Here is a 14386-nt window from a genome sequence, read left to right on the forward strand (position 1 = left end):
GACCACTGTCATATCATTGTGTTAAACTCATTCTTTTAACTGTGATCTAAAAATTCTCTAATATTGGTCAGTAATATCACAAACATGTAGAATTTTTTGATCTAGTAATCTTTTATTTCCTTCAAAGTATTTCTACAATTCAGTTTCCTTGTTCATTTTAATTTATTTTCAGTTTGGTGTTGGCATTTGACAGACATTTCCATTTAACAGATACATTCTGCTTCTGGGACAAAAGATACTGATTGCAAATGTACTTTAAAGTAAACATTTGACATTGAGTGCACATTTTAAGTATACTTAACAGCCATGAAAGTGTACTCTCTTAAAGTGCACTTAAGTGGCCTTGTATTTCATTAATAATATCTGCAAATAGTTTTTATAAAGTATACTTACTTAAGTACACTACAAGTGTGCATTCATTAAGTAAGCACACTTTTTTTCGTAATGGAAGCACAACTCACAACATTTAAAATATAGTTGCACTCTCACTTTTATTGCTTTTCTTTTTTTTTACCAATCATGCACTGGCCACTTGTTGAACAGAATCGAACTTTAATGAGCTTTGTTTGTAAGACAGCATGCTGGATTAAGATGTTCGGACAGCCATTGCTGCCGACTGCACAGTCTGTTAAGGACAACAAATTGCGAACCACATTTGTGTCTGTCTGCTTGCATGAATAATGCATGCGGTTCTGATTCAGGTCTGTTTTGCTTGGGGACCAGGTGGAAAGTTTGATCAGTTGTGTTTGGTTTCCCTCTGGGACACTACAAAAGACTGCTCGTGTATCTAGGGGACTGTGAACATAATTGCAGAGATATACAGGCCCCTCTCCCCCCACATGCGTCTATGTCTCATTAGGTTTATGTTTTTTTTTCACACCACTTATTAATGATGAGAGTCCAGAGAGAAATAGCAAGAGAGGTTTCTAAGATTACATTTTTTTTTATTGTGGTAGGTGGTTAATGAGCTCGACCCACTACAATCCCCCTGACAGGATTAACCCTCAATCCCTCGACTCCTCAAAGCACTTCTCTCTTCTCCTCACGTTTCCTCCTCCAGTACAAACCCTTTCCCACCTCCCCACTTCATTCCAGTAAATTGCTTAGATAGTATCTATTAAACTATGTCTTGAAGGAGAGGTTAAGACAACAGTCTTTGCATAGTAAAGTGTCTATATATAAATACCTCATTATCAGGCGTAATCATTGCGGCAACATATCTTTCCCTACTTTCAGCCCCACGCTTATTTTATTTTCAAACATCTGTCAATGTCAAAATTCTTGTCACTGGCAACTATAAATAACTTAGGATAAATCGTCTGTTGCTTCAAGCAGAATAGTTGACAGGCTTGTCCAAACTGCATATATACATTAATCTTGTTTGACTATTTTAATGGCTAATATTATATATTTGTAAAAATGTTCTTCCTGAGTAAAAGGAACTGCTATAATTTAGTTTTTATGAGCATTGTCAAACTTTTTCTGATCCATAGAATTAAACTGGACTGTTTTGACTTTCTAAGACTTTATAAAAAGCTCATTGCATTTGAAATGAAGGTGCTTTGGGTTTACATAGGTTATATAATTTTTTTTTTTCTTTAAGCTTAGCTGAACATTTGCTGTCCTGACTGCTTCTATACCATTTAAAAAGTTTAGGGATCGGTAAGATTTTCTAATGTTTTTGAAAAGTGTCTTATGCTCACCAAGGCTCCATTTATTTGATCAAAATTCAGAAAACCCCCAGCAATATTGTGTAATATTATAACAGTTTCTATTTGATTATATTTTAAATGTAATTTATTAATGTGATGCAAAGCTGCATTTTCAGCATAACTAGCAACATTATTCCAGTCTTCAGTGTAACATGATTCTTCAGAAATCATATTTGCTGCTCAAGAAACATATGAAGAGTTCATTTGCAAAAACAGATAACTCCGTTTTTAACAATTTTTAAAAATTATGTTTTTTCATTGTGCATTCCAATTAATCTCAATCAAACTGCAGTTGGGTTATTTTGATTAGGTTAAAAAATAACTAAAAAATACAGCTAACTAACACAATAAAACACAATAAAAACATGATTTATCTGTTTTTGCAAATAAACTTTCATATATTATTATTATTATTATCAATGTTGAAAACAGTTGTGCTGCTTAATATTTTATGTGGAAACTGATACATTTTTAGTATTATTTGATAAAAAAGTCCAAAAGAACATTTGAAATAGAAATCTTTTGCAACAATGTGCAAGTCTTTTGATCATCAACTTTATGCGTTGTTGCTGAATATAAGTATTAATTTCTCTCTCTCTCTCAAAGAAAAAAAAATCTTACTGACCACAAACTTTTGAATGGTAGTGTCAATTATTACATAACGCTAATTCAAGTGATTTATAGTTTTCAACTGTATTCTTTCTCATGTCAGAAAATAAGATGTTAGAAAGTGTGTCTGTATATATATATATATAGTATGTTTTCATAGTTTAAACTATTTTATCTCAAACAACTCAAGTGAAAATGTAATTCCTCATGATATGACTTCTTTAAAAAAAACAACTTATGATAATCTTTGTGATTTTAAGTGACAGTGTCTTGTCCTCAATCTACCTTGTCTGCCACTGCATTGACCCCGAGTTTGTTGTTCCCATCTTTACGTGCATTATTGCAAGTGTCTGGTCTTGCATAAACCTCACTCGACCCAGTTCAGCCGTTCCCCGCTTGCTAGCTAAAGTTAAAAGACTAATTTGCCAATTACAGCATCTGGCCTGATACTGCTGATTCAGGTATCATGAGAGTGAAATGAACTCTGCATAACCTACTCTGAAATAAAACAATGGGGGGATAAGGAGGATGCTGTATCTTTTATGTGCATTTCCAAGCCTTTGTGTGGTTCATTTAGTGATCTGTATTGAGCTATGGCCGTGACGTCACAGAGGAGGATTATTATAAGACTGTAAGAGGGATTAAGGGGAATGTAAGGAGATGAATGTCTTTTCTCTTTTGTGCTAAATAAAACTTCATAATATACACAAGTGCAGTGATCCAGTCACTATAACTCATATTGACTCTGAGTGTCTGTGTAGTTTCTCAGATTTACTCATGTTTGGTTATGGATCTGAAAATATGGATTACCCCTACAGTTTTGGTCCAATCTTATGCTGTATTGATATAAAAAAAATATGGTCCAACTTGCAGCATATTCCGGCCATAAAGGTTCTGCATTGATAAGAAGAGGTTCAAACTTGTTTAACAATAAGGACCCCCAATAATGATGATGTACCCATTTATAATGTTTATAATAAAACATAATAATAACACATAAAGTGAAACTTTTTAAACCGTTAAAATGCTGTTAGATATATAAACATGGAGAGATAAAATAAAAATATTTTAAATTTAGATTTATCTGTAAATCCCTTTTCACAGTAATTATAATTCCAAAACATGGTTACATTATTTTACATGTACATTTACATTTATTCATTTAGCAGATGCTTTTATCCAAAGCGACTTACAGCTGAGCGGGGAATTTTTTTTTCTTTTTTCTCAACTGTAAATAACAATTTTACAATTTTTCCATTTTCAAAGTAGCAGTTACATGTTACATGTACTTACTATAGTAATAACAGTAAATTATGCATAATTACAAGCAACTAATCCTAAACCAAACATTAACGCTAATCTTAGGTACATGTAGTTAGTTAATATTACTCAGTACATATTTATGTAACTACAATGTAACAACATCACCTTAAAATAAAGTGTTACCAAAAATAGTGTAATATTTTTTTAATATACATATTAAACTAATTTTGTAATATTTATTTTAGGAATAAAAGCACCAATTGCTTTAGAAAAAAGAAAGAAAGAAAGAAAGAAAGAAAGAAAAGAAAAGAAACGTTTAAATTTAGTAAATCAATTAATCAATGAGTGAGCCAATTGCTTTTCTAAAATGCAGCTACATTTTTAATGTAACAATTTATAATGTGTGATGAAAGTGTATGATATTATAAAGACAACATGCTTGCAAAATTAAATAAGTGGCTTTTATGTTACTGTACTGAAACAAAAGCAAATAATGACAATTTAATTGTAAAGATTAAAAACGTATATATTTATTGCACTGTTAGAATGCTGTTAGATAAACATGAATTAATTCAATTTAGATTATTTATCTAAATTCACTACATACACTGGATGCAACCATCTGCAAAATACAGTTTTGTCTTTTTGGGTGCAATACTCACTAGACAGTCCTGGACTACCCATGGGTGTCCCTTCTGATGCTCAGACTGTCCTCTTTGAGCTTTGTGTCAGACAGTGAAGTGTGTGTCCTACGATAGTCCTGCTGTTTTTCATATCTGTGCTGTCTGTCAGTATGAATCGTGCTTTGATACTCAGCCTCCCCATGCCTCTCTGCTCCTAGGGAACTAATGCCCAAAACTGAGGAGGGTCAGCTGACCATGGAGAAGACACCAAGCTACTTTGTAACCAAGGAGGTCCCAGGCCGGATCCACGCCATGTCCAAGGACACTAAGCTGATAGTTGTGGTTAGAGACCCAGTAACCCGGGCGATCTCGGACTACACGCAGACCCGCTCAAAGAAACCCGACATCCCGTCCTTTGAGAGCTTGACTTTCAGAAACATCACAGCCAATCTAATAGACACCTCGTGGAGCGCGCTGCAGATCGGCATGTACGCCAGGCATCTGGAGCAGTGGCTGCAGTTCTTCCCCATGAGCCAGCTGTTGTTTGTGAGCGGGGAGCGTCTGATCAGCGACCCGGCCGGGGAAATGGCCCGCGTACAGCACTTCCTGGGCCTGAGGAGGGAGGTCACGCACAAACACTTTCACTTTAACCCCGCCAAGGGCTTCCCTTGCCTCAAAAGACCTGAAAGCAACAGCAAACCGCACTGCCTCGGCAAAACTAAAGGCCGCACGCATCCAAACATCCATCCTGATGTGATTCAAAGACTGCGAGAGTTTTACAAGCCATTTAACAAAAAGTTCTATCACATGACCGGCCATGACTTTGGCTGGGACTGATTTTATTAGTTTTTGGGAAGACATTTTTTGAAAATAATGAATTGTAAAAAGTATAGAACTCTATTTTATAATAATTTATTGAAAATAATATACTCACTCGGCTGCCTATCTGTTGTTGTACGTACAGTACTGCGAGTTTCTACCTTTTACATTCCGGTCAAATCTGTAAGCTTGATATTTTGTCTTTTCTAATGGGAAAAATTTTGATTTAGGAGAGGGGATGTTTGACAAAGGAAAATAGCACAATGAAACTAATTACGGGTATATGATGAGTCATTCCAGTTGCATAACAGGCCCCAATTTTTGCTTTAGTAAACATTATCTACCGTTTTTTGTTTTTTTTGAGGATTCCAGCATGTCATCCTTCATTTTAAAGGGTCATTATTTAGTCTCAGCTGTTCCAAAGCCACATTTTGTGGATCAATACTCATAAAGAATTGTCAATTATGTCAGAAAAATGATGTTTGGGACACCAGCTGTTTAACTTGATTTAAGAAAATTGAATTTTCTACATCAGCATTACACGGGAAGTCTGTGAAGACGGATGTTTGAACTGTGTTGGATTCTCTGTTACAAAAGTCTGAGACTGTCTTTATAATTCTCAAGAAGAGAAAGGCAACGCAACGCAGCTCGACAGAAATGTACACACATCTCTGTCTATATAATGACTTCATGTTACTGTAAGATTTTGCATGAAAGTTGTCATGAAATGTTTTTCTTAACAAAATAATCTAAAGGGCCTTTTCAGTATGAATATGAAATGGATAAGTTCAGTTCACTCATTTCATACCTTACAGGAATTGCAAAAAGGGAAAGTGAAATTTCCCTAGTCATGATTATTATTCATAGCTACATCAATGGTTGAGTTTTATTCAACCCTTATTGTGTACTTTCAAATGCTGTTGTTTTTATAATGAATCCGATGAAAATGAGTTCAACATGATTGTACGCTTGTTTCTTTCCAACTTCAGACCAAACAGTCCTGTCAGAGGTGCGAGACACTGAGTATTTCTGTGCTGTGAAGAAATAAATCTATTTTTACCAGAGCGTAACATGTTGTATATTCTAGTGCTGAAAATACAGCTTTGCTTCACAGGAATAAATTACATTTTAAAAGTATATTCAAATAGAAAACAGTTATTTTAAATTGTAATAATATTTCACAATATTAGTGTTTATATATACATGTGCTAAAGACTTAACCCAAATGAAAGTAATTACAGTGATGTTCATTGGTGACCTATACTTAATTTCCTGCAAAACAAGGTGAACAGCAATGGAAATAAACATGTTTGTCATTTGTTAATTACTACTAACCACTGTCAGAAGAAGCTCATTTGGATGTAACAGGAGTTTGCCGGTTTGGATTTCTTCAATCTGTACTGTTTAAACCATCAGACCAACCACAATATCACCACCAATTCAACTGCTATTTTTCAGTCTGGTGAGCTGTTTTCTGGGGCTTCGGGAGAAAGCATAGCCTTTAACACTTGTTGTTAGGTCATAGGAGACCAATTTAAGGGTGGAGATGTTTCCCTTGGGCTCCTGAAGCAGCACCTGCTGTTAACTGACACATCATGACCACCATTACCTCGGTGATCCAAGAGCAATCAGAGCCTTGCAAACACTCAAATAACTCCCTGTTCCTGCATTTCTAACACTTTACCTCCCATACATCAAATAAACAATTCAACATGACTGTAAAATGAAAGCAGCTTCAGTGTGTTCTTGCATTGACAAGCCTGACAAACTCGTCACTTCACAACTTCAATAAGGATGGCGTGTTACACTTGAGGCGGTCTGGAAAATGCCCGTCCTCTTTAGTCCCTCGATTATATGCGATCAACAAGCAGTGATTACCTCCATCTATTATCAGGCAATCATTAACGGCTTACAAATGGCCCTCGTTTAGCTGTTAGCACGACATAAAAGAAGCCCCTGGCGATAGCAAGATGCCAGGCAGAGCTCGTGAAGAAGCACCCTCTCAGCAATTATATAGGGAGAAGGTAGAAACAAACTGTAAATGCTTTCTCCCATGCAGCAGGGGGATTGTTGTTTGCACAGATACCCGCAGGCTGATATGTGCTAAGCTGCTGTTGTTTGACGGGTGAAAAAAACAGAGAGCAGACACCTGACAATCCACAGCAAGAGTGAGTCGACAAGCCCTGCTGCTATTAGAGGGAATAACACAGTAAAACTGCCCGAAAACACCCTGTTCTGAAAATTTTATGGAACAGGGTGTGGATTATTTTTATTCTGGGACACGTTTTCTGAAATGCCTGCCTCTCATTAGAATTCGTAACCATTCGTAATTAACATTTACTTGTTTGAATGTTTGGATATGCAATCAAAAGTTAGTAATGTTTTAAAAGAAGTCTCACCAAGGCTGCATTAATCTGATCAAAAATACAGTACAAACAGTAATATTGTAAAATTTCACATAACTATTTTCTATTTGTTTATATTTTAAAATGTAATTTATTCATGTGATGCAAAGCTGAATTTTTAGCATCATTACACTCTTCAAATAATTAGAAAATAATAGTTTCTAAAGTAACTGATTCATTTATTTGCACATATATTCATATTTCATTGTACTTACACTAATCTGTACTTACTGTTTCTGCCACAGAATTAAAAAAACGGTAATTGTGAGTTTATATCAAGTTAAAAACTTGAGTTCTGAGTTCACATCTCGTCATCTATATAAGTTTATCTCTCACAATTTTGACTTTTTTCAGACTTCTGAGTTTCAGCTCGCAATTTTTCAGAATTCTAAGCTTACATCTCGCAATTCTACCTTTTTCACAGAATTCTACGTTTACATCTCATAATTTTACGTCTCACAAATCTATTTTTTTCCCTAAATTCTCAGTTTACGTGTTTAAATTCTGTACCTCAGAAGTGTGAGGAAACGGGCAGAATTTTGATATAAAAAGTTGAAATTAAATTTTTTATTATTCCATGGTGGACACAATCTTCCACATAATATAACATCATATATATACAGTGGGTACGGAAAGTATTCAGACCCCCTTAAATTTTTCACTCTTTGTTATATTGCAGCCATTTGCTAAAATCATTTAAGTTAATTTTTTTTCCTCATTAATGTACACACAGCACCCCATATTGACAGAAAAACACAGAATTGTTGACATCTTTGCAGATTTATTAAAAAAGAAAAACTGAAAAATGCTCAGTATTTAGTAGAAGCACCCATTTGATCTAATACAGCCATGAGTCTTTTTGGGAAAGACGCAACAAGTTTTTCACACCTGGATTTGGCGATCCTCTGCCTGCATTAATCTGATCAAAAATACAGTACAAACAGTAATATTGTAAAATTTCACATAACTATTTTCTATTTGTTTATATTTTAAAATGTAATTTATTCATGTGATGCAAAGCTGAATTTTTAGCATCATTACACTCTTAAAAATAAAGGCGCTTAAAAGGTTCTTCACAGCATTGCCACAGAAGAACCATTTTTGGTTCCACAAAGAACCATTCAGTCACAACATTTCTCATTATTATCAATGTTGAAAGAAAAAGTATAATGCTATATGCACTGTGCTGGAGAGATTACATGAGCCCAGAGACAGCCACCTGTTCCTATAGACAGACTGAAAAGGCTTTAGGTCGACTTTGGCCGATAAGGAGTCTCTAAACTGGCTTTGACCATGGCCAACATAAACACATGTCCTGTCTGGGACACTTGGAGACACATGGTATAAAAGTCAAGATTATTAAGAGCAATAAATAATACTTCATGTGCAAATATTCAAGTCCCTGATGTGTGTTATATATTAAGCAAAATAACTGTATTGATTAAAATCCTGCATGGCTCAAAAATGTGTTGTATTTCAATAACTCGTGAATGAACAAATATTTCAGTTTTCAGACATATATAATAAGACTATTCCAGAGGCCATGGCTGTTTATCATTAGAGTAGCTGCTAGTGCAGCTAACTCCCTCCGGACATAAAAAACAGATTCAACATCTTGTAATGCTCTGGATTCTTCAATACGGCCTTTATCTGTGGAGGAAATGGTGTTGAGTGTTTAAAGCTGCTTAGATTTTAAAATACTCGTTCATACCCCAGTGTATTTTAGAGACAAGGTATGAAAGCTATCCATTAACATTCACATTCAACTCAATGGCAGTTGCTTGGGTGGTGCACACAAAGGACCGCACAAAGTATGTAATCTTTGCTTATAGGCGCTCTATTGTTTTTGCCATTTTTTTAACCCTGAGCCATAAATGTCAAGTGACTAATTACTTTCGAACCTGATTTCCATTATTTAAAGCCCATTTCAGATCCTTCCCAAAACAAATTGATCACTGGTAAATATCTACCATAATATAATTAAATAATATATTATAGTAATATCCATAAATGTGCAATTTGTGTGGTTTTAATTCTGAAAAATACACAATGTGTTTAATGGCAGTCAATAGAAAGATGCTTTTTTGCTGTCAGTTGGTTGAATTAGTAAATACAACTTGAATATTATTTATTTATTAACATATTTAGGTGCCATATTTAAGTGGCATTAGTTTCATAAATAGTAAGTTCAGTAAACTACTGTATGTTCAATTAAACTTTTTTAATTAGGTTTGAGTGCTATCCTATTTGGGCCGAATGTGCTTATTGTAACCCCATTATAAAATTTTTTAAACAAATTAAAACTTGGCTTGGTAATGAGCATGCTATTCTTCACAGAGGTTAAATCACTTTTGTCTTAGAAGCCTTTAAACCGTTCAAGCCCTTGTATGCTGGGTAAAGCACTTGACTTTCCTAATACCAGCCATGCCAGAGTTGTAGTCTTTAGGCTTTAGCAAATACGATTAGTGAATTTTACATATGGTTCTCAACATGGAACCTAATCCGAGTTTGAGGGTGGGCTGGATTTCCTTGCTATAAAAATGTCTTCATTGCTGACAGTATAAGCTTTATATAAATACAGTATTACTTAACCTTGAAAAACGAGATTTGCTTTATTCACACTTAATCTGTATATGCAGCAGCACTTGTAAATAGAGTAATACTTTTGATGAGGAGAAAAGACATCTTTCAAAGACATATTCTTTTGATGAATATCAACCATTGACTAGTTGACATTTAATTATCATTTAATTGTCTCTTTTCTTTAGCAATAGATGCACCGATGCATTTCACAAGTAAAAACTTTAAATTAGGTTCCCCGCTACGATTGTGCCAACTTGGATGGTGCAAGATTTCTGAGCTCCTAACAGAAGTACAACAAGCCTCATTTAGTAAAGATGGGAAATCACTATTCCCACATTAGTAGCAGATGGTAATATTTATCCCCTGCTGACATTAGCTCTAAAATAAGCCTGATCTCAGCTCAAGAGGACAAAAAGAGATAAAGATCCTCTATTTCCACTATAGTAGCTACTGTGACCTTGACCCAGTGTCATCCTGACAATCACAGTAATGGGGCATGGGGACCCCCAGTTGGATTACAATGTCCTCTCTGTTGTCTGTCCTTGTTATCCAGTATACCATCTACAGCTCAAGTCCAGTGTAGCCTGGCTTTAAGCATCAAGAAAGCTCTAAATGTAAAGGAGCTCACCGTATGTCTGAGGTGCGGTGGGTCAGCCGGCTTGGCTCTTAGAGATAAGGTTGGTTATATCGTCCTGTCCTCTTATTTCTTCTTCTCATGCTGAATCTGTCTCTTTAAAGTCAACATAAATTAAGCTTTAGCCACACCCGTCCTCAATCCGAGAGTTTAGAAGATATAATGATGACTATAAAATGTAAAAATATATATATATTTTTTGTATTATGTGTGTTTTTTTAAGCAACACATTTCAAAATAGCCTTTATTACTGTGCATTTAGATGGTAGAAAGCAGGGCAAGCGGCCAGATGTGAACGTTTTCAGAAGGATATCTCAGTAATTATGAAGTGTTAAATCAAAAGCCTTTATACAAAGCTTTTCAGTCACACATTTTTTTTCTAAAGCAGTGATTTTGTAGTTTCAAATATTAAAGTTCAAGAATTTCTTTAGACTATTCATTTCAGTAAATCCCATACTATAAACTAAACATTATCATATTTTTGTAATATAGTTAGCTAGTTCATAATAGCAACACATATTATGATACACTTATGCATTCATATAGCCTATATACTGTATATACAGTATATGTTGATTAAAACATATATATATATATATATACTTGAATAAAGCAAGTAACTTTAGGATTCTTAGGAAAGAGGATTCTGTAAGGAACATTACACTATTGAAATCATATTTACTTTTTTAATAAATATTCCTTGACCAAGGGGAAGAAAGGGGGGGGGGGAATCATAGTATTTTATCAAAATGTAATAACTTTCTCCACCTCTGAAATGATTTTTTAAAATGACAACCAGATTTTGTATGTTAGATTCAAATGTCAAGTTCAAGAGTTTCTTTAGACTATTCAGTTCAGTGAATCCTGTACTACACACTAAAAGCCCCAAATTATCATATTTTTGTAATATTGTTAGCTAGTTCACAATGGCAACACATATTATGGATACACTTCTGCATTTAGCATAAATATACATGTCAAGAGAGAGAGAGAGAGAGAGAGAGAGAGAGAGATGTATATGAGACAAATAAATTATGGAGTTCTGTTCTCACTTACTTCCATTACTATCCATACATACTTTTCACACTTTCTGTCAGCATCTGGTTGAAATTAATGATTTTCTGAAAAAATACTCTCGTCTATCACAGCTAAATGAGTGGAAAAAATTTGGAAAAACTGATGGTTTTATTTAAGGGGGAAAATCATAGCATTTTATCAAAATGTAATAACTTTCTCCACCTCTGAAATTATTATTATTTTTAAAATGGCATAACCAGTAATGTCCTACTTCATGATCCAACACTGTAAAGTGATTTTTTTTGTAAATGAAACAACGATTATTGGAATATGTTTTACAAGAAAATACAATTTTCTTCTACTTCGAAATTTCACATTTAATTAAATGTGTTACTTGCTGTTTCTTTATAATTAATTGATTAATTTCTGACTGAGCATTTTTACACTAGTCACACCAATTTTTACAGCAATTACTTGAATACACCCATTAAGTGAATCAAATATTCAGTTTCGCTTGAAAATACGGCACATGAACATTAAATGCATTGTCAGTGTTGTTTCAAGTTGGAGCACATGATGCTAACAGCCTTCTAAACCAGCTGTACATACTGAATTCCTCGATTATCATATTCATTGAATTCATCAGTGTGCTGAATTGAACAGGAGTCGGTTTCTGTGGCAAGTCTGCCTGAGATCACACCACATCTGAGGCCTCTGTAATGATCCTGAAATTATTTCCAAACTTGCCTTTCTACCATGCTGTCTTTAAAGTCTCGTTTTCACCTACATCTTCAGATCCCACAATGGACCAGCTAAGATTTTCTATTAGCAGGATCTGTAGTGTTATACATAGGGTCTGTTTATGCTCACATACATAAACACATCTATGTGTCAACAACAACAACAACAAAAAATCAGCATTCTTTGATTCTTTAACATACCAACATTGTACAGTATGTAGGTAGTTTGTTCTCATCAATTAAAAAGTGTACACAACTGCAAGAATCTTGTATGAACATCCTCTAAAGCCCAAAGTATACTTTGGTTTTTATGTGTATGCTATTTTAGCACATTGTAGCGTCTGGACCAATCAAACACACAATATATATTTTGTTAGCTATATTTAACAAATACTCTGTAACACCCCTCAGTTAACAAGCCATATGAGGACCTATGGACCGATCTAAATATTCATAATTAATTATAACTAGTTATGATTAATTATTCATATTTCCCCATGAGCTGATTCGTTACAACATGCTAAGCAGCCATGTCAAAACTGAAATATACGTTAGGCTTTAGAGTGCAAAATAATTGCTACATGTGCACTACCATTCTTTATAAAGCAACAAGTGGACCAGTTGATGAACGTTGTCAGATCGGGAAAGTGGAAGTTCCTCAGGTCATCCTCTGATTGGGGCTTCAGCACTGTCTGTTTATCAGCTGGTGTCATTTTCCATTTATGATCCGCTAAATAATTCAGACCTCAATTTCTCTGTTAAATGTCATCCCATACTGTCTATGCAGAAAGGAGAAGTTTGAATTGAGTGAAAAGGTCCAGTTTGCTTTGTCCATGACAATGGAGTGGCTACAGCATGTGTGCTTGAGGTACAAGTGTTTTGTTGTTAGGAAGAGACGGGTTTCACATGACATATCTATTCTTCTGATGGCTCCCTCTTATTTTAATGAGTAAATGGATTTTTATGTATATACAAAAATGTATTGTGTCATTGTTAGTTCAGCAAGGCTGTTTCTTGTATTCCTGTAGTAAAAAAGTAGAGTATGTTACTAGCAATGTCAGTGTCGTGGGTTTGATTCCCAAATGAAGCAATGTCATGAATATTGCAGTGATTTTAATGAGCTTTGTATTTGGCCATTAAGTTTCATATAGACCGTGACATTACACTCCTTTTGCAACCCTTCCTTGTCTTAAAGGGGTCATAGGATGCTACATGCACTTTTACAAGTTGTTTGAACTGAAATGTGTGTTGGCAGTGTGTGTACACAACCACCCTATAATGATAAAAATCTACCCAGTTTTTTTTTTTTTATCGGGTTAAATGTTTTCCCCTTTCTCAAATCGAGCCGATCTCAGATGCCTGACTGTGTGATGTCACACAGACAGGCCCCTCCCACGATAGTTTAATTGACAGTAGCGTTTCAGCACAGACTGGACTGGCGTCTTACCTCAGACCCGCCCTGAGTGAGCTGTCATCAGTCCGCCATTGTTTCACCGCCGGAGCAGATGTAGACAAGAATGTCTCCTAAGCGATCGAGGTGTTCTGTTGTTGGATGTAATAATGAACATAGCAGTCGTCATTTACTCCCGACATCTGAGCCGCTGAACTCACAGTGGATTACATTTGTTTCTGAAGGGAATGCTCCTCCGATCTACCTAAATGCGTCTATGTTCGCGCGAATCATTCATGATCCAGCCTCATCTACAGAAGCAGTGAGTATAATGTTTTGTAATGAATCTTTGCAAGTCGCCTTTCCTAATAATGTGCTAATTATCAAGTTTCACGTTGAATGCGGCTAAAGTAAACAGTCTCTCTGAGAGCAGCTCGGAAGAGAGGGGCGGGGTCAGCAGAGCTAATTAACATTTAAAGGAAAATGCTACAAAAACGGCTTGATCTGAAAAGAGCTGTTTTTGACAGGGTAAAAAAAGGTGTTTTTTACACTACCATTGAGAAATTCTAACCAAACTATGTTACAGACTTT

The 14386-nt window shown here is 35.1% G+C and overlaps 1 protein-coding gene across 1 annotated transcript in view; it reads left to right on the plus strand.

The window, feature by feature from the left end:
• Positions 1-6087, plus strand: part of LOC107711227 (heparan sulfate glucosamine 3-O-sulfotransferase 3B1-like) — a 13254-nt gene extending 7167 nt beyond the window's left edge. Inside the window, exon 2 of the mRNA XM_016516167.1 lies at positions 4426-6087. Coding sequence (XP_016371653.1) covers positions 4426-5044 — 619 coding nt within the window. The 3' untranslated portion in view covers positions 5045-6087. The remainder of the gene's footprint in view (positions 1-4425) is intronic.
• The last annotated feature ends 8299 nt before the right edge of the window (positions 6088-14386 follow it).

The sequence above is a fragment of the Sinocyclocheilus rhinocerous genome, unplaced genomic scaffold (genome assembly GCF_001515625.1).
Source record: "Sinocyclocheilus rhinocerous isolate Xijiao unplaced genomic scaffold, SAMN03320098_v1.1 scaffold115, whole genome shotgun sequence".
Classification (NCBI taxonomy): Eukaryota; Metazoa; Chordata; class Actinopteri; order Cypriniformes; family Cyprinidae; genus Sinocyclocheilus; species Sinocyclocheilus rhinocerous.